General features: G+C 41.0%; 1 protein-coding gene across 1 annotated transcript; it reads right to left on the bottom strand.

Moving 5' to 3' along the window:
• Positions 1-653: 653 nt before the first annotated feature.
• Nps (neuropeptide S) lies at positions 654-4,872 on the bottom strand. Its single transcript, XM_076928963.1, has 2 exons — positions 4,552-4,872; positions 654-1,256 (listed from the first exon to the last, which is right to left on the bottom strand). The coding sequence occupies exons 1-2, from the start codon at positions 4,870-4,872 to the stop codon at positions 1,077-1,079; spliced, it is 501 nt and encodes a 166-aa protein (XP_076785078.1). The 3' UTR covers positions 654-1,076.
• Between the last annotated feature and the right edge of the window lie 16,990 nt (positions 4,873-21,862).

Genomic DNA, 21,862 nt, shown 5'->3' with positions numbered 1-21,862 from the left:
ATTTGAACAGCAAGAGTAAAGTGAACACGCACAAGCCAGGAAGCCCTTTGCTTTTTACAATAGGCAAGGGAAAGCACTAGAAGGCCTTGCAAAGCCAGGTGCTTTCAGATGAATTCTTAGAAACTTCTTCAATCTGACATGTCTGGAGTTTGCTTACCATGACCTCCAAATCCTGAAGACTTTTCTATTGGAAGCTGGTGACCAAGGACAGTGTCCTTTGACTGCTGCCGCCGCCGCCACCGCCACCACCACCACCACCACTGCCACCACCACCCGAGTCCTACACTGTCCATTGTTTTTCTAAAGTATTAATGTCAAAAGTGTCAGTGTAGGGGTGCTGGGCCTGACCTGGCAGGGAGAAAGGGACTCATCCGTCATCCAGGTGTGGGGGGAATGTAACCCCTACCATACAAGCACCAGCCAGACACCTGGTATCACCATTGCGACTGGCAGTGTTACATGGTTTAAGATTTAAAAGTCAAAACAAAATTTCCAAGGCAAAACAATCAGCCATATTTATGTGTATTTGGAATCAGAAAACGGAGAGGGAGAAACAGACCCAGAGGGCGCTGGCGAGCCTTGCTGCAGGTACCAACTAACTAACCGATAGATCCAGCTGCATCGTCCATCTTCTGCTGGAACTTCATGAGACTCCTTCACAAACAGAAACAGCACAGCTGAGTCACTTGAGGAAGTCACATTTTAAGGGAGAAATGGCACATACCTGCCATTGCACTTGGAGGTACAGCACAGGGGGACGGCAGGAGAAGAATCACAGTTTTAAAACGCCCACGCATTGTGGCCGATTCAAGATCAAAGCCAGCGAATACCTCCATATTCCGGGAAATTTCTAGCTAAGCACAGAAATCGTTTTTTTTTCACTCACAGGCAGAAGTTTGAGACAGGTTTACATTTTTCCCCCAAAACTTAATTTACTCTGAGCCAGTTGGGAGAAGGGGGATATCTGAGGATGAGGAGGGAAGCAACATCTCATGGTAAGATACAACCATTTTTTAGCACATCAGTCACACTCTACATAGCTTGAGATTAATTCCCAGAGTCCTTTGCACACTTATTCATTGCTTTGCTCTTCGAAATGAAGTTTTTTTCACCCCTGAGCCGACTCCGTTGCGAAAGGACCTTTTCATCGACGTCTTCTCCAAAATTGGCTTTAGAAAAGCTAGCCCGTCACTCCCCTCCAGCCTGGCGGGGCAGCTGCTCAGCAAGATGAGAAAGTAATCAGGTTTCCCAGGCACCTGGTGATTTAGATGAGGAAAGAGGGAGAGGATACAGCTTCTGAGTTAAAAGTTTATTTCGACAGCAATGATTTTCAAAAATCTTACAGCTATAAAGTCTCTCTGACTCATTCTTAATGGGGAGAAAGCACTGAAATACAACATCTACTTAACGTAGGGTTACCACTGGCTTCTCCACTTTGTATTCTGTCGATCAGCGTTTGCATTGTGTATTCTGCACAGTGATCGTGTAGTTGTTACTTTACAAGGAATATTTGAAGGCTCTGATTAGTTCTGGGGATGCTGCTGAAAATTCACCTAGGGGCTAGGGATGTGGCTCAGTTGGTAGGGTACTGGCTAGCATATCTAGAGCCCTTGGTATACCTAGCATACCCCCAGCAACACATGAACTGGATAGGGTGGCACATAATAAAGATCTCAGCACTTGGAAGGTGGAGGCAGGAGAATAAGAAATGTGAGGTCATCTTCAGCAACATAGTGAGCTTTAGGCCGGACTTGGCTGCATGACACTGTGTTTCAAAAGTTTTTCTTGCCCTAAGAATGCACGGACATGCCATAAGGAAGCTTGCTTTATAGGCTAGTTTAAAAATTAAATTAACTAAAAGAAATTCACCCAGGCAGAACCCACCCAGGGTGACCCAACTCCGGATTTGTCAGAGGCACTGAGCTTCCTTCTGTGACTGCCCACCAAGGTTTCCAGAAAGTGATGTCATTCATTGTGTGACCCTGACTCTGTCAGCTTTGGGCTCTGGTTCCAGTTCTCATCATTGCTCAAGGCCTGGATAGCACATCACAGTGTTGGGGTGCTGAGTGGTGAAAGAAACAGATCCTGATTCCCAGAACTCAAACCAGGCTGAAGGAACCTGCAGTTCAGTCCCATACTGTGCAGTTGAAGAAGCCAAGCACCAGAGCCAAGCCCGCGCTATGATCACAGCTGGTAAGTCCTAGAGGCAGCCTTGATCCAGGGCTCTGGTGGGAGCTGCTGACACTTGCCAGGTTTCAAAAACTCTTGCACGGTTTCAAAAGAAGTCTCATAACTGGCATCGCGCCAACCAAATCCTGTCCTTGACAAAGCAGAGAACTTGGTAAATAAAGCCTTCTCTGAGTGATGCACTCTCCGTGCCTCCTGATATTTTCTTTTATCCTGCAAAGGGAAGAGCTGTGTGAAGCTAGCACTACCGACTCCCAAGCTCTCGGTGAGAAGGGCGCATGCTTGCAGATAATGCTGTTCACCAAGCGGCTAACTCCAAGCCCTGGTCTCTCAGCTCCAGTAAAACAAGAGCTTAAGCAGTTTACTAAACATGAAGAAACATGGCATGAAGTAGGACTTACACCTCTTGCCATTTGGTGTAGGAGAGAAGTTTGCCTTGACTCACTCTGTATGGGGTTTGGGACAAATCCTGGAAAGCATCAGATTCTCTGGAACTCTGTTCCGGATGGGTGAATGACTGCTCTCCAGTTCTCAGAGCACCCAAGCAAACCTTCCCAATGGCCCGGGGGAAAGAAGATGTACAGATGCTTGCTCTCTCTCTCTCTCTCTCTCTCTCTCTCTCTCTCTCTCTCTCTGACTTTGTGTCTCTGTCTCTGTGTCTATTTGTCTCCATCTCTGTCTCTCTATGTGTGATGTGTGTGTGTGTGTGTGTGTGTGGTTTTCCATTTGATTTGGGAATAGTCAAACATGGTTTCATAAATATTGGTTATGGTAAAAAATAAACAATCGAAAGGTCTGAGTTTAATTCCACTTTGTTTTCTCCTGTGTTAGCGTGACAGACAATTGGTGCCCATTTTAAATCTCTAGCCAGAGTGACCTATGCATCATTGCAGAAGTGTAGGAACTGACTCTTTCCAGAAACACTCAAGAAGCACCTCTATGAAACCAGAAAGGTGCCAGTTCCAGTTAGGAGACCTTTAAGTCATCTCCAAAGCGACCTTGGTGTACTTGGCTGATCTGGAGGCAGGCTGCACCAACTCATCATGAGGATACCACTGCGCACCTGCCCAGCTAGTGGGCATCATGAATCTCTGAAGAAAATGACGTAATCTTCTGTGATTAGACAGCACCATAACTCACCCTGAGCAGTCAGATTGCCATGAACACCATCCATGGCACTACCTGCCTGTAACAGGAACAGCATTCTCATGAGCAAAGCTAGAAATACAGACAACACAGTGAAAGGAGAGCCACGGCCTTGTGGCCCAGGAGGTCTCTACACACTTCAGAAGAAAGAATTCTTAATTTAAAAACAGCGACAGACAAGTGCCTCTTGTTCAAAAGTGTGGTGAGCAAACCTTTAGGGACAAACAATAGAAAGCAATCAGGAAGACAGTTGAGAGAATACACCCATTTATGGATCATGAGTCAGACACTTGATCAATGTCGCATCTTAAAGGATCAATGAGAAAATTCATGTTGAGCTCTCATAGGAGGGAGAGGCAGGGGAGAAGCTATTTTAAGTAAACAGGAAATAGAAAAAATGACAGATTCAAAGATCAGTGAGATGGTTGAACATATAAATAACCAGAACACAGTGCTTAAAGGAGTTGCCACTTGGGATTCCTATGACCTCCCTTTATCCTAAAACTAGTCCTCAAATTGCAGTGAGCTCAGTAATTGCATCACGACAGGTTAAATTTTAGTGAAGTAAAGTTGAAGTTCACAAGTTTCAGCAATGGCCAAAGATAATCTTGTAAAGATCATGACATAAAAACAAGGACAGATGACAGGAAAAAAAATGCCCCCAAAGAGAGGCAATCATTTTTCTGAATATCTTGAGCAGCTCCGGAAATATAGCTAGGACCTCCACCAATACTCTTGAAAAAATACATGAGTAAATATTTTAGGCAATGTTTCATGGGAATCTAACATGTAGCCTACATTCTTCATCTGGGAAAAAAAGGCCACATTTTTGTAAAATTAAGAAACTTTCTGCTTCTGAAAAATGACCACTGTGCGTTCTTTGGTACAATTTTGATGTAAAATATCTACTATGATAAAGAGTAGGTGTGTGACATAAATAAATTGTCTTGGGTCAAAATATGAACATTTATATTGAAACACCCCTTTGTGCAGGATACAATCCTTAAATAACTCACAAAACTTAGTATTTTCCAGAATTACCTACTGTCACATACAAATTTCTGTCTTACTAATCTCACGAGTCTGTTTACGCTTACTTTTCTTAAAGATAAAATAAATTACCTTTTATGTCACATATTTCTTGAGATTTGTTTGAGTTGGGCACTCCACCATCCTAATCACCTTTCTGACCATCAGAAATAGCAGTGAAGCCCTTACCTTGGAAGAGAGGACCGGATAACACCAAAGCATGTGCACCACAGACAGAGACAGAGCCAAGACAAGGTTGAGTTTTAACGAGCTGCAGAGTAGAAAAGACAGAATCTTGGGTGGAATCTCACACAAGCAAACATAAGCTTTAAGAACATACAAAAATCCAACATTTCTCTTGGTAGAAATGTTGCAGTACTTTACCCAACCATTTTGGATTTTCTGAGATCTGTGCAGATGGGTTTTTATTGCCAAATTCCGCACTCTTGCTGTCTGAGTCTGCTCGGGTAGCTCTTTTATATCAGAAAAGTTCAGAAGTAAAAATGTCATTGAGATCTGTCCTGTGTGACTGCTTGGCCTGACTGTGGCCTTTTGTTCTTGTTAAGTAAGAAAAAGACAGTAACATGTGAGCTGTCACTGAGTTTCCAGGGGTTGACTTCACTCAAAGTTTGCCATTAAGGATGCCCTTCAAAGGCTTAGCCCTCCTCACAGCTTCCCTGTGACATGGGTGACCAGAGGCTTCAAAGGGAACTGAAAGTATTGTTATTAGCTGGGAATTTAAACATTTAGGAAGGATGACAGTATTTCTTTGAATGTCAGAGACCAACCCAAGTGAAGTCACTGAGGGACCCAAGGGTGATCACAGAAAGGATGCAGGCTGAGCCGGCCTCTACATATAATCACTGCCCTTCAGGACTGCAACTGTCATAGCAGAACAAGTGGCAAACTGTTTTTACTGGTCCCTGAGTCAAGGAATGATCCTGTTTCTGTCCCTTTCTGCAGACACTGTCCAAGTCCTGTGTCCAGAGTTTGTATGTCCCTACATTCATTGTTTCCACCACAGCGGACAGAGCCTACCTAGGACTGGGCCATGATGCTAAGATGGTTTGGGGTGTTGAGCAGGGACAGATGTTGCAGAGGGCTACAATGGAGGAAAACACCAAAGGGGATGTTGCTGCGACTGCTGCTGCTTCTGAAGTACTGCCAATGCTTTCCATTGCTATTGAAAAACATTGTTCTGTGATGGCTCAGTTGTCAAAGTGCTTGCCATGCAAGCATGTGGACCCAAGCTCAGATTCCTAGCAACCACATAAAAAGCAGGTGCAGTGGCACACACTTGTGACTCCAGTGATAGTGTCCTGGAGACAAGCAGAAGCCTGGAGCTCACTGGCCAGCCAATCTAGTTACTGGACAATGAGAGACAATGTCTCAAACATAAGGTAGAAAGTAACTGAGTTACATCAGCCTCTGTCTTACACACACACACACACACACACACACACACACTGAAGAAGATCCTTGCCTCTTGAAGATCCTCACCTTTTGGAGGGCAAAGATACCCCGAGTCTGGAACATAGCTACTTGTCACAGCTACATTCACTCCCTTCTCTTGGGAAATGTCTCTCTGTATGACTTTCAGGCAACTGTCAATCATGTCATGACTACCACAAGGACGAGGAGGTGACCCAGCTCCTGAGAGAACTCAGATCACAGGACTAGTGCCAAGCTGGAAGCCTGGGGCAGGTATTCCAAACACTTTTGTTGAGAGTTCTTTTAAGGATGTCATGTAGACACTGGGAGACAAAGTGGGCACAAGGAATTGGTATATGTTCTCTTTTGGTTTTTCCTTAAGATGAGCTAATATGCACGCAAATACACACACATACACACACACACACACACACACACACACACAGAGAGAGAGAGAGAGAGAGAGAGAGAGAGAGAGAGAGAGAGAGAGAGAGAGAGAGAGAGAGAGAGTCTATCCAGAGACAACATTGTTAACTGATGAGCAACAGATCACTAGATCTGGGAAGTATTTGGTGACAGACTCAGCTATGTTAGGACTGGGTGCTTTTCACATGTAGTAAAGGTAGTACCAGAAGGAGGCCAGAAGAAGTATGTTTAAGGATCATTTAAATGCCACATCACTTCCTTTCTTCTTGGACTTAGAAGGAAACTAGAGGTTTCTTCTAAAGAGGGGCTAAACCGAGGTCTCCTAGTTGAGAGGATTGGACATAGTAGAGTCCTATAAACAAAGGTACAACTCAATACCATAACCTATGGGTCTATCTCTGATAAGGCTTAGCTCTTGCACACTTCCAGATGGTCCCTTGCCATCAAAACAGGTGACAAAAGACCCTCTTCTGGATCATCTACCCAAAACAAAAGGAAAGCTGGAGCTACAGGAACTTCAGAGACTCTATACAAAAGAATCTCAGCTGACTGCAGTGTGCTAACTTCCCCAGTTGCCCACTCTGGTAACACAAAATCATTTCATGGATGTTTTTGGTACCTGATCTTAAATCTCTACACATGGCCAAAAGATAAGTGCAATAAATAAAGAACACTTACAGAGACATACCCTAGTTAGAAGAAAGAGGATGGAGAGAGAAATATGGAAAATTACAAAGAAACGAAAGAAACAAGAAGTATGAAAAGTGTAAAGGGGTGTTGGGAGCCGACTCCTAGCAGAAAGCAGCTATCATCTTTGCAGCCATCTTGAGCAATATACCCTGACAAGAGACTTGTTTTCAACAGCCTACAACAGCTGAGCACACTCTGATAAATATCTTGTTTATCCCACATATCTTGTTTTGCTGTTTAGTGCCCCTAGCTGCAAGGCACACGTGATATCCACGCCTGCAAGACACGTGATATCCATGCCTGCAAGATGGACATGGTATCTATGCATGTAAGATGCATGTGGTATTCATGCCTACAAGGCACTTGGCAAAGCGTATAAATACCTAGGATTTCATTTCAATAAACGAGACTAGAGACTGGGGACTTGATCAGAACCTCTGTCTTGTCTCCATTCTTCCCATCTCTTCCCTTCTATCCCCACTCTCTCTCTTGCTAGACCCTGTTGTCTGATCCCCTTGGACCAGAGCATTTAGCCTGGTCCAAAAAGTGTGGGGCAGTGAGGTTCTCAACAAAGGGGGAAATTTTTAAAAGAAAACAATATCCTCCAAAAGAATACAGAATATATTATATCTATGAAACAAGAAAAAAAAGTTGTGTAAAAGGAAAACTGCAGGTGACAAACCATCTAATGAAAGTTAAAAAGAAAGAAAACTCAAAAGTATTGATAGAGAACATTAAATAAATCTCCCAGACATTAGATTAAGGAAAAGAGGGAGAAAGCTTGCAGTGCTGAGCCTGCACAGACATGACAGAAGTTCTAGAAAAGAAAGCAGGAGTGAGGAAGCAAAGAACCATAGATAAACATTCAAGATTATTTACCTAATATTTACAGGTGGGAAGGTGCCACCATTGCCTAGCAGAACAAGTAAAACAGCCCATCCCAAAGCACAACTCTATAAATTTTAACAGATTGCATTCAATTAGCTTCTAGATTATCTACAAAGACTCAATTCACAAATACTTTTTTTAAGTCTTTATAACACTTACTAATTTTATTTTTGTCATGTGAATCTTACAGAAATAATAAAAATCTATGCACATAGGTTGATTATCACAGACATGTATAAGGATTAGACAAAGAGATGATAGATGTGTATGTTACATATGCATATTGTATAAGTTACTTGTATCATTGTGACAGGATACTTGATAAAGGCTGCTCACAGGAAGAAGAGTTTATTTTATCTCACTGCTTGCAGTACAGTCCATCAAGGCAGGGCAGTCATGGCAGCTGGCAGGAGCTCGAAGCAACTTGTCACATTTTAACCATGCCCAGGAAGTAGAGAGATGAATGTTGCTACTCAGCTTCCTTTCTGATTGCTATTAGGCCCAAGACCCCAGTCCATAGAATGGTCCCACCCACATTTAGTTGAGGTAGGATAACCTATACTAAATTCTCAGAGGTATATTTTTTAAAGTAACTCTAAACCCTATCAATTTGACAATCTAGGTTATATATGTGGCTACCATCACATATATGATAGAATATATCATGGGATTATTTTATTTTTATTGGAAATTTCATTTATTTACAATATAGATGTCACCCCCTTTCCCCATCTCCCCTCTCTAGAACCCCCTATCCCATACCCCCTCTTCCTTTATGCTTTTATACCATTTTGATTACATGCATGTATTAAGGTCAGTTCTAGGTTGAGGGTCTAGCAATACAATAGATGCAAATAATCAAGGAACAAGCAATACAATAAACACAAATAGTCAAAGAAAAAGTAAGGCATTAAACCCAATTACATGAACGCTCCCATGATCACTGTTTCTAAAGGCTTATCAGGATGACCAAAGTATCTGAGCCTACTTCCCTGTCCTAGCCCAAGGTCATTTTCATGTCTGAAGCCTACTTTCTTGTTCTAGCCTAAAATTTATATTCCTGTCTGAAATTACTTCTTTGTTCTAGCCTAATATTTAGATTCCTGCCTGAGATTACTTCTTTATTGTAGCCTATGATTTAGATTCCTACCTGAAATTACTTCTTTGTTCTAGCCTAATGTCAGACTCCTGCCTGAAGCCTACTTCGTTGTCCTTGGCCAATGTCATATTCCTGCCAAGCAGCCCATTTCCTTGTTTTTGGCCCATGTCAGATTCTTGCCAAGCAGCCCCAAAGGCTCTCTACCTCTTTCCATTTTTTTTATTTCATTAACAAGACTGAGTCTGTCTTAGGTTGTTCTGACAAGAATGCCTTCCTTACCCATCATGGAATATGCATTATCAAGAGCAATGCACTTCTGTCTTAGGTTGGTAAGGCTCTATGCAGAATCTTACCCTTCCTTGGCTTACCAGCCTGTTAAATTAATAATTCTGTCTGGGGGTCCATTATCAGGTTCAAGTCATGTACTTTGGCTGCCAGCCTGTTGATGTAGTTAGAGAAAAGCTTTAACATGATGGACAGGAATGAAAGTATTCCCAGGACAAGAAGCCTGATCAAGCTATATATGACATTCCTAAGGTTTGACCAAAATGGAAATACTGACCTCAGGCTATGGATAATTTTATCAGAATTATCAGCACCATCAAAGCTCAATGGGCGGCATTCTTGAAATTCATAATCTCACTATGCAAAGTTAACACACCCAGAGAGATGTTGGGATTATGTCAAATATCCTACAGGTGTCTTTAAACATTTTTCTAATTATAAAGATAATCATTGCAAATTTCAAAAGTAACACTACTCCAATGATATTTGTCATGACACTTGGGATGGCTCCTAATTCTTGAACCCTGAACCTCCTTCAGATAATTTGAATAGGTTATACAGCATCATCCATTGTTCCAGATACCTATATACATCCTTTTGTATACTCAATACATTAGTAACTTTTTTTTTGCAAAATGGTTAACAAAAATAGTTGTCCTAACTCCTTGTGTCAATACTATTGCAGAAGCAGTAGTGCCAGCAATTAATGAAATTAAAGCTTTTATTCCAGCAATAATCAAGCCTACTACCCTCTTGCTTCTGCTTAAAGCCTAGCTTACTTCTTCCAGGACTTTCAAGCTTTTCTTCAGAGAATCAAAGTTTTCTAATACTCAGGGTAGTAAGACAAAAGCTGGTTGATAGACCCCTGTTACAGACATGCCAGGTTTCAACGCACTAACACAATTGGAAATTATACAGTCAATGCAACTTACAATAAATACTGTAAAAGAGACAAAACCAATTTTAGCTTGACAATTAAAAGAGCCTTAAAACATGCACTAACCCTTGTTTGAAGTCCAGATCCTGTCCCAACTTTATCTCTTGCTATCGTAACATCATAGTGAACTAAAGCTAATTTCCAAATATGTCTCTGACAATGTCCAGATTCAGTCTTCCAAAAATAGACTGTTATTTCCAATATTGGATTGATTTCTAGACCAGTATATGATTGTGTCTGAATAGCTGATCAGCTTTAAGAAGAATACAAGAGACATTGTAATTTCTCTTTTTGATCTCTATCCCACAAGGTCTAAAAACTTTAGGCAAGGCAGCTTGTCTCATCTGGAATATAGTCAAGCAAAGGTGGGTCAGGAACATATGCCCAATACAGCTCCCCAGTCACCCTTGTCAGGGCACTCAGCAAGCTCACAAGTCAATATCATTCTTTGTCTCAGCAACAGTATGTCTCACCAATCTTTTTAAAGTTCCATGGGCCTCTTCCATAATACCTTGTCCTTGAGGATAATAAGAAATCCCTGTAATAAATTGTTGATAAAAAGTCTCAACTGCTTGACTACAATTGCCAGTCCCATTATCTGTTCTTTTTTTATTGGATATTTTAATTATTTACCTTTCAATGTTATCCCCTCTCCCATTCACCCCCAAACCCCTTATCCCATCCCCCTCCTCCTACTTCTATGAGGGTGTACCCCCACCATCCACCCATTCCCACCTCCCTGCTCTTGAATTCCCCAACACTAGGGAATCCAAACTTTCAGGGACCAAGGCCCTCATATTCCACTGATACCTGACAAGGCCATCCTCAACTACCTATATAGGTGGAGCCAAGAGTCCCTCTCTTTGTGTTCACAGGCTGGAGGTTTAGACCCTGGGAGCTCTGGTTGAGTATTTTGATACTCCTTCTAAGAAGGACCAAAGCACCCACACTTTTGTCTTCCTTCTTCTCCTTGAGCTTCATGTGGTTTATGCACTGTATCTTAGGTATTGTGAGCTTTGGGACCAATATCCACTTATCAGTGAGTGCATACCACGTGTGTTCCTTTGTGATTGGGTTACCTCACTCAGGATGATATTTTCCAGTTCCATCCATTTGCCTAAGAATGTCATGAGCTCATTGTTTTTAAAAGCTGAGTAGTACTCCATTGTGTAAATGTACCACATTTTCTGTATCGATTCCTCTGTTGAAAGACATCTGGGTTCTTTCCAGCTTCTAGCTATTATAAATAAGGCTGCTATGAACATAGTGGAGCATGTGTCCCTGTTGTATGTTGAAACGTCTTTTGGGTATATGCCCAGGAGTGGTATAGCTGGGTCCTCAGGTAATACTATGTTCAATTTTCTGAGGAACCGCCAGACTGATTTCCATAGTGGTTGTACCAGCTTACAATCCCACCAACAATGGAGGAGTGTTCCTTTTTTTCCACATCCTCACCAGCATCTGACGTTACCTGAGTTTTTAATCTTAGCCACTCTGACTGGTGTGAGATGGAATCTCAGGCTTGTTTTGATTTACATTTCCCTGATGACTAAGAATGTTGAACACTTCTTTAGGTGCTTTTCCGCCATTCAAGTTTGCTCAGTTGAGAATTCTTTGTTTAGCTCTGTACCCCATTTTTTAATCAGGTCATTTGATTGTCTAGAGTCTAATTTTTTCAGTTCTTTGTATACCTTGGATATTAGCCCTCTATTCACTGTAAGATTGATAAAGATCTTTCCCCAATCTGTTGGTTGCTGCTTTGTCCTATTGATGGTCTCCTTTGCCTTACAGGAGCTTTGCAGCTTTATGAGGTTCCATTTGTCAATTTTTGATCTTAGAGCATAAGCCATTGGTGTTCTGTTCAGGAACTTTTCCCCTGTGCCCATGTGTTCGAGGCTTTTCCCCATTTTCTCTTCTATTAGTTTCAGTGTATCTGGTTTTATGTAGAGGGCCTTGATCTACTTGGACTTGAGCTTTATATAAGGAGATAAGGATGAATCAATTGGCATTCTTCTACATGCTGACCTGCAGTTGAACCAGCACTATTTATTGAAAATGCTGTCTTTTTTTCCACTGGATGGTTTTAGGTTCTTTGTCAAAGATCAAGTGACAACAGGTATGGGAGTTCATTTCTGGGTCTTCTATTCTATTCCATTGATCCTCCTCCCTGTCTCTGTACCAATATCATGCAGTTTGTTTGTTTGTTTGTTTGTTTGTTTGTTTTTAATCACTATTGCTTTGTATTACAGCTTGAAGTCAGGAATGGTGATTCCCCAAGAAGTTCTTTTATTGTTGAGAATAGTTTTCGCTATCCTGGGTTTTTTGTTATTCCAAATGAATTTTAGAATTACTCTTTCTATCTCTATGAAGAGTTGAGAGGGAATTTTGATGGGGATTACATTAAATCTGTAGATTGTGCTTGGCAAGACAGCCATTTTTACTACATTAATCCTTCCAATTCATGAACATGGGAGATCTTTCCATCTTCTGAGATCTGCTTTGATTTCTTTCTTCAGAGACTTGAAGTTCTTGTCATACAGATCTTTTACTTGCTTGGTTAGATTCACACTGAGGTATTTTATATTATTTGTGACTATTGTGAAGAGTGTCATTTCCCTAATTTCTTTCTCAGTCTGTTTAACTTTGAGTAGAGGAAGGCTACTGATTTGTTTGAGTTAATTTTATATCCAGCCACTTTGCTAAAGTTGTTTATCAGATTTAAGAGTTCTTTGGTGGAGGTTTTGGAGTCACTTAAGTATACTGTCATATGATCTGCAAATAGTGAAATTTTGACTTGTTTTTTTCCAATTTGTATCCCCTTGACCCCCTTTTGTCACCTAATTGCTCTGGCTAGAACTTCCAGTACTATATTGAATAGGTAGAGAGAGAGTGGGCAGCCTTGTCTAGTTCCTGATTTTAGTGGGATTGCTTCAAGTTTCCCTCCATTTAGTTTGATGTTGGCTACTTGTTTGCTATACATTGCTTTTACTATGTTTAGGTATGGGTCTTGGATTCCTGATTTTTCCAAGACTTTTATCATGAAGGGGTGTCGAATTTTGTCAAATGCTTTCTCAGCATCTAGTAATATGATCATGTGGTTTTTTTCTTTGAGTTTGTTTATATAGTGGATTACATTGATAGATTTCCATTTATTGAACCATCCCTGCATTCCTGGGATAAACCCTACTTGATCATGATGAATAATTATTTTGATGTGTTCTTGGATTCAGTTTGCTAAAATTTTATTGAGTATTTTTGCATCGATATTCATAAATAAAGGAGATTGGTCTGAAGTTCTCTTTCTTTGTTGGGTCTTTGTGTGGTTTAGGTGTGAGCATAATTGTGGCTTCATAGAATAAATTGGGCAGTGTTCTTTCTGTTTCTATTTTGTTTCTATACAAACAGTTTGTATAGAATTGGTATTAGGTCTTTTTTTTTTGAAGGTCTGATAGAACTCTGTACTAAAACTGTCTGGTCCCAGACTTTTTTTTTGGTGGGGAGACTTTTAATGACTGCTTCTATTTCTTTTGGGGTTATGGGACTGTTTAGATAGTTTATCTGGGCCTGATTTAACTTTGGTACCTGGTATTTGTCTAGACAATTGTCCATTTCATCCAGATTTTCCAATTTTGTTGAGTATAGGCTTTTGTAGTAGGATCTGATGATTTTTTTTAATTTCCTAGGTTTCTGTTGTTATGTCACACTTTTTAGTTCTGATTTTATTAATGTGGAAACTGTCTCTCTGATCTCTGATTAATCTGGCTAAGGGTTTATTTATCTTGTTGATTTTCTCAATGAACCAGCTCCTTGTTTTATTGATTCTTTGTACAGTTCTTTTTGTTTCTACTTAGTTTATTTCAGCCCTGAGTTTGATTATTTCCTGCTGTTTACTCCTCCTTGGTGTGTTTGCTTCTTTTTGTTCTAGAGCTTTTAGGTGTGTTGTCAAGCTGTTAGTGTATGCTTTCTCCAGTTTCTTTTGGTAAGCACTTAGAGCTCTGAGTTTTCCTCTTAGCACTGCTTTCATTGTGTCCCATAAGTTTTGGTATGATGTGTCTTTATTTTCATTAAATTCTATAAAGTTTTTAATTTCTTTCTTTATTTCTTCCCTGCCAACATTATCATTGAGTATAGTGTTGTTCAGTTTCTGCATGAATGTGGGTTTTCAATTGATTTTGTCATTACTGAAGATGAGCCTTAGTTCATGGTGATCTGATGGGTGCACGGATTATTTCAGTTTTCTTGTATCTGTTGAGGTCTGTTTTGTGACCAATTATATGATCTATTTTGGAGAAGGTACCATGAGGTGCTGAGAAAAAGGTATTTTCTGGTTTTTTTTTTTTTTGGATGAAATGTTCTATAGATATCTGTTAAATTAATTTAGTTCATAATTTCTGTTAGTTCCACTGTATCTCTGTTTAGTTTCTGTTTCCATGATCTGTCCATTGCTGAGAGTAGGGTGTTGAAGTCTCCCACTATTATTGTGTCAGGTGCAGTGTGTGCTTTGAGCTTTAGTAAGGTTTCCTTTATGAAAGTGGGTGCTCTTGCATTTGGCACATAGATGTTCATGATGGTTGACTTTTCCTTTGATGAGTATGAAATGTCCTTCCTTATACTTTTTGATAGCTTTAAGTTGAAAGTCGATTTTACTCAATATTAGAATGGCTACTCCAGCTTGTTTCTTAGGACCATTTGCTTGAATAATTATTTTTCAGGCTTTTACTCTAAGGTAGTGTATGTCTTTGTCACTGAGGTGGTTTTCCTGTATGCAGTAAAATGCTGGATCCTGTTTACATATCCAGTCTGTAAGTCTATGTTTTTTTAATTGGGGAATTGAGTACATTGGTGTTAAGAGATATTAAGGAGAGAAGATTGTTGCTTCCTGTTATTTTTGTTATTAGTGGTGGCTTTGTTTGTGTGGCTATGTTCTTTTGAATTTGTTGGAAGAGGATTACTTTCTTGCTCTTTCCAGGGTATAATTTCCCCCCTTGTATTGGAGCTTTCCCTCTATTATTCTTTGTAGTGCTGGGTTTGTGGAAAGATATTGTGTAAATTTGGTTTTGTCATGGAATATCTTGGTTTCTCCATCTATGGTGATTGAGAGTTTTGCTGGGTATAGTAGCCTGGGCTGGCATTTGTGTTCTCTTAGGGTCTGTATGACATCTGTCCAGGATCTTCTGGCTTTTATAGTTTCTGGTGAGAAGTCTAGTGTAATTCTGATAGGTCTACCTTTATCTGTCACTTGGCCTTTTCCCTTACTGCTTTTAATATTCTTTGTTTTGTGCATTTGGTGATTTATTAAGTGATGGGAGGTATTTCTTTTCTGGTCTAGTCTATTTGGTGTTCTATAGGCTTCTTGTATGTTTATGGGCATCTCATTCTTTAGGTTAGGGTAGATTTCTTCTATAGTTTGGTTGAATATATTTATTGGCCCATTACCTTGGGAATCTTCACTCTCTTCTATACCTATTATCCTTAGATTTGGTCTTCTCATTGTGTCCTGGTTTCCTGGATGTTTTGTGTTAAGAACTTTTTGCATTTTGCATTTTCTTTGACAGTTGTGTCAATATTTTCTATGGTATCTTCCGCACTTGAGATTCTCTCTTCTATATCTTGTATTCTGTTGGTGATGCTTGCATCTGTGACTCATGATTTCTTTCCTAGGTTTTCTATCTCCAGAGTAGTCTCCCTTTGTGATTTCTTGATTGTTTCTACTTCCATTTTTATGTCCTGGATGGTTTTGTTCAATATCTTCACCTGTTTGGTTGTGTTTCTTGAAATTCTTTAAGGGATTTTTGTGTTTCATCTTTAAGGGCTTTTATCTGTTTACCTGTGTTCTCCTCAAATTCTTTGGGAGTGTTATTTATGTCCTTCTTAAAGTCCTCTATCATCATCATTAAAAGTGATTTTAAATCTGAATCTTGCTTTCCTGGTGATATAGTGAATTTAGGACTTTCTATTGTGAGAGAACTAGGTTCTGATGATGCCAAGTACCCTGGGTTGCTGATGTTTATGTTCTTCTGCTTGCCTTTTGCCATCTGGATCTCCTTAGTGCTACCTTCGCTGTCTCTGATTAGAGCCTGTCTTTCCTATTATCTTGGCTGTGTCAGAACTGTTTGGGGTGGGTGTTGCTGCTGGGGTTAGAGCTGAGGCCCAAGATCTGCTCTGTGTCCCAGTGGGTCCCAGTTATTCCCTATTTGGTGTGTATGTTGCTGTCTCCTTACCTAAGATTCTGCAGGGGTTAGAGCTCCTGGGAGCCCCACCTTCTCTGGGTTTCATGGGATTGGGTGCAGAGCTGAAGCCCAGGATCTGCTCAGTGCTGGGGCGCAGACTGGAAGGACCACAAATACTTTCAAACTTCTCAGAAATAACATGGAGAATTTAGGAGATAGTGAAACAATGCTTTCAAAATTCTGAAAGAATTTTCAAATGTTATTTCCAATTTAGAATTAAAATCCAGTGATTCACAAATAGCCAGAATTTATTCTTCTCCATTAACTGTAAGACTAGGATAAATATTTTTGTTGGGTAATAGACTGTCCAGGAACCTTGGTAAGGTTGAGTGGGTTTAGAAACCCCAGAGTCCATCTGAAGACTGTAGGTGTTTCATTTGCTCCCAACCAGATTCCTGGCCTGGAACATGTGGCTGTGACTCCCCACATAAAGAGTATGACCACTGGTCACATAGCACAGAACATAGAGTTCTCCATGCTATGAGGTATCTAGATGGGCCCTGAGGGTTTAGACAATAAGCTTCTCTTTCTGGAGTTTCCTTCCTGCAAACAGTATTTAATCTCTAGTTCACCCTGAGGAAGTTGTATGCACCTATTCTCCAAGATGAACAACCAATAAACAGTTTGGAACCAAGGACTGTCTCTCTCATTAAGAACTGCCATGGGCAGAAAACTTGGTCATACAGAGTCTTCCGCAGAAGGCCCCTCCATGCTCCTGGACATTTTCTTGCCTCCTGAGATAAGCTAGAGTTCCCTATACCCCATCCCCACCCCTGGCCTCATTGCAGGCCCATGAGCCCCCTACATTCCTGACTCCACAAAGTTTTCAGCAGCAATTGGACACCCAGGAGCTTGGGAACCCCTGACTCTTTGGCCTTAGCCTGTAGCATTTTTCATCCAGGCCAAGGTCACCCTTGACTGCATTCTCCCACCCACTGAACAGTGCACTTCCCACAAACCCATCACCAGATAGCTGCATAGGGTAAAATCCAGTCTAGCATCTCCCATTTAGTCTCCCCGAGCAGAGTTCACACACACTGGCAGCTAGACTGAATGCAGACCCATATATTTTTGTATATATACAATCACAAAACAATACTTCTATAAACCTTTTCTCAGAAAGTTACTTCTGGGTATGTTCCACCAAAGTGCAATGAAGAAAAGATGAGGGACACAGCCACAAGATGAACACAGAAGATGAAGGAAATTCACAGATGGCACCAGATCTTCAGGACCACAAGCATATTGGGGTGGGATAGAAGGCTCTAAAGGAGACTTCTGAGAGAAGATAAAAGCTAGAGAATGACTAAATCTTAGTAGGGAGAGTTGGAGCACTGGAAAATTGGAGATTGAGTTAGTGATGAGTCTATAGAAAGCTAAGCGAAAAGAGGGGGTCACTTCAGGAAAAATGATGTTACTTTGAAGGAAAATAGTAAGCTAGCTACTTGACCCAGCTGGAGGACATTGTACAGTGATTACAATGATTTGGTTACCAAGGGAGTTTCGAACCCAAAAGAAATCCAACTGCACAGAAAGTTATTTCTAGCATGAACACATGTCTATGGTAAAGTGGATCGCCTAATCTCTATAAAGGGAACTCAAGATATAATCTTGAAAAATGAAAATTCAAACTGCACTATGTTATTCAGAGATAAATACAAAGATAATCGGCTTAAAGTGGTTGAAAGTGGTGGCTCTGTAGGAGGAAATGGAACAGGAATGGGTACTATCATACAGTGCTTCCTTGGACATCTGACTCGTTCAGTAGAATATACTGTTGGCTGTGAAGAAAGTAAAGATTTGCAATTTTATGTTAGGGACTGGTTATGGCTGTGTCATCTTTACAGCTGCATAGGAAAAAGATCACCTGAGCTGATTTAAAAGAAAAAAAAAACACATAGCAGAAATCCACAACAAGGAATGAAAAGGGAGAAAAAAGTAATAAAGGATGGAGAGCCAGAGGGGGAAGAGAGGGAGGGAAGGAGAAGAGAGAGAAATCAGGAGATAGGTGAGGAGAAACGGGAAGAGAAAGGTAGAAGAGGTAAAAGAATTGATATGGACAGACATGGGACAAAAAAGAAGTAACCGGAGATATATGAAGACAGAAACATGGGGATTGAGAAAAAGAAATGAAGGAAGAAAAAAGATGAAGAGAGATGCAAAAAGAAGGAAACAGTGAGGTTGGCAGGTGGATAGACAGACATGGAAGATGATATTGTACGACTTTTGAGCTTAAATGTTTGAAACTCACTTTCCTTTGATGTCTCATTTATGTAAAGCAATTCTCTTGTTAATAAAAATTAAACATTTTAGCTAAAAACATTAGGCTAACACACACTAGGCTCAGTATGTAAGAATAACAGTCAACATTTTTGTACTGAGTGCTTGCTGTTGCAGGTTGCATGCAGCTTGGCTGTTTTATGTGGCTCTGATCACTATGCCTTCATAGGAGCTCTGGGAAGGCATAGTTAACAATCTACTGTCTTCTCCAATTCAGTCTCAGAGATGTTAAACAACTTGCCCAAAGCCATCTAGCCAGTGGAGGAGAGACCAGCTGTCACTCCAGTGCTGTGGAATTTCACAGGCTGTCTACTCTTCTATGTATGGATGTTGCCCATGGTTGGAATAGCCAGTACTTAAGAAGGTCAAACCTCAACACATACTACCCAGCACACATACACACTGAAGTCGGATTATCTCAGTATTTGAAATCAGATTTGTTCCTGCCCAATGAACATTTTCAGATGCCATCTTCCCCAGTTCAATACTGTTGTCCGTTCTCTAGATCTGGTGTCTGTGTCACTTGTTGTTTTCTTGCTTGCCTGGGGCAGACTGGCTCTGTAATTCTAGAATCTTCTCCCTACTTCCCCCCACTCCTCTTCCTCCATCTTTTCCCTTAGAGATTACACAAGATATTATCCAAGACAATTTCTGCTTCAACTTTGATGGTGTCATCTTGATCCTTTGCCATGTTATCTTTCATGACTTTGGAATGGTGCCCTTTTCCCCTGAAGCATCTCCCAGAGATTTTCCTCTGGGAGACTCTCATACCTTTAAGGCTATTATTAGGTCCCTTATGGATGTAATAATAATAATAATAATAATAATAATAATAATAATAATAATAATAATAAAGCTTTACTACTTGGAATAATAAAGCCCTACCAACAAGGCATCTCAAGATCAAGGTCAGTTGTCAGTTAGATTTGACTTTCAAGGGAATTTGGGATCCACTTGTTCTCCATAAGGCCCTTGTGATAATTAGGGCCTAACTGCTTCCTCTGTCCTTCTACACAGAGGAACTGAGACCAACTGTTCTTCAACATCTGTGAACTGCCTTTTTGATCTACAGTTAGATGGTATTAACTTTCTCATTCTCTCCCCCCACTTCTTCTCCCATCTTTCTCATTCCCCCTTTCTTCTTTCTTCCCCCTCTCTGATTGGCTTCTTTCCTTCCTTTCTTCCTACTATAGTGTGTTTTTCTTAACACAGAATTTCATTTATCCTAGGCTAGCCTTGAGCTTGCTACATAACCAATCTTCTTGCCTCTATCTCTCAAGCACTAGTATTGCAAGTATACAGGACCATACCTGATTTTATGAGATGCTGGAATGGAACACAGGAAATGCATGCTAAATACTCTTCTAACTGAGCCAAATCCCCAGTCTAAGACTATGATAATTTAGTAATAATAAAATAGTAATGATGTGGCTGATAGTTAAAGACATTTCTTAGCTCTTTGATGCTTCTGATCAGTATTAATCTGCTTCAGCATCAGCGGTAAGCACCTAAGAAAAAACAACCTGAGGGAGGAAAAGCTTCTTCTGACTCAGAGTTTCATAGGTCTTGGTTAGTGTCTGGCTCCATTATTTATGGCCTGTTGAGAGACAGAGCATCATGGTAGGAGGCTGTGTTGAACAGCTGTTCATCTCATAAGACCCAGGAAGCAGAGTCCACAGGGGGGGCTTCCCAGCCCTTGAGTCTCCTGAAACTGCCCAGTAGTTACTGTTTTTATGTCCATGTGAACCATGACCTGGGGAGAGAAACCAAGGTTATCATGAGACTTAGAGATGCCCTGAGATCCATAATCTATCTCTCTCCAAAGAAAAGAGCTGCTAGCTTAGGCATGTGCTTATAACCAAACCTAGGTTGCTCATCACAGACAGTTGTTACCTCAAGCCTTTGTGAGATCGTTTCCTGATGCTTGTCACCATGGCTATTGTTTATTCATTCATTTGGACACTAGTGTGGAATGCTTACAGGGAAGAGGGCTGATGTGGTGGCTCTGGCACCTCTTTGGCAGATTCTTAGACCCACCCATTCCTTCCAGTCTGCTGCACTCATTCATGCATAGGGCACCTCTTACTCCTCAGTCATGGGATTAGCCATGTGACTTGTTTAAACCAATGGATTGTAGACATCAGGCAGCAACAGACACTGGATATGCCTGTTCTTTGATGTGTGAGAAAAAACAGACCCCATGGCTTGCAGAATCCAGGAGGAGAGAGTCAGTCATGGAGCAAAGGTCTTCCAGCCAGCCTAGCTGAAATAAGCCATGAAACTAGCCAACCCACTGGGACTTTGGGCCCCAGAACTTTGGGATGCTTTGGTATACAAAAAAAAAAAGTAGCGGATGACTCTCCAGTCAACATTCAGGAGAAAGTAACATGAGACTCTGCTTGCAGCTCCTTCTTGAACTCAGCCTGGGATTCCTCCTGACATAGTTGGCTGTCCTGTAAACCCAAAAGACAACCTTTGTGTGGCTGAGCTTGGTTTACCAACACAACACACCTAGACAGAGGGATCCTTAAGTGAGAAGTACTTCTATCAGGTTGGCCTGTGGACATGTCTGTGGGATATTTTCTTAGTTGATACTTGACATAGGAAAGCCCAATCTACCATGGGTGGCACCATCCTTAGTCAGGTGGGCCTGGGCTATGAAAGGAAGACAGCTGATTTTGAGACTGGGAGCAAGCCAGAATGCAGTGCCTCTTAGGTCTGTCTATGCTTTAGTTCTGGCCTTACGGTTCCTACGTGAGTTCCTGCCCCAGCTTTCTGCAAACTCCTTCCCTTTGGTCAGTGACCAAAAGCAGCAGAAAGCAAAGTAGGACATCTGTCACCATGACTCATCCATGAGTCGTTCTGCATTGGTAACTGAGCAAAGAATGATGGATTACACACAGGCTCAGACATGAAAAATATAATAAGCATATTAAACGAGTCCTTCAAAGCATGGATCTAATGATTCTTCCTTTCTGCTTTTAAAGGTATTATTTCAGGTGCCTGGACCCCATGGTGCAATGTCTGGGACTGACAGGAAGGGGGCCATCGGTTGACACCTAGACCACTGTCAACACCAAAAGTGAAGGTTAGCAGCAGTTAACTGTGTTAGAGGTCCTCAGTCTGCCTTGAAATCATAGTTTTGTGTTCATCTATGAACTGGGCCCCGTGCTGGACACTGTGACTTGGAATTGATTATGACACCCTCAGTCCCATCCTTCAGGGAATTCCCAG

Source organism: Arvicanthis niloticus, chromosome 1 (genome assembly GCF_011762505.2).
Source record: "Arvicanthis niloticus isolate mArvNil1 chromosome 1, mArvNil1.pat.X, whole genome shotgun sequence".
Lineage (NCBI taxonomy): Eukaryota > Metazoa > Chordata > Mammalia > Rodentia > Muridae > Arvicanthis > Arvicanthis niloticus.
The sequence above is the reverse complement of the archived record's forward strand: the minus strand, read 5'-3'. Positions and strand labels throughout refer to the sequence as shown.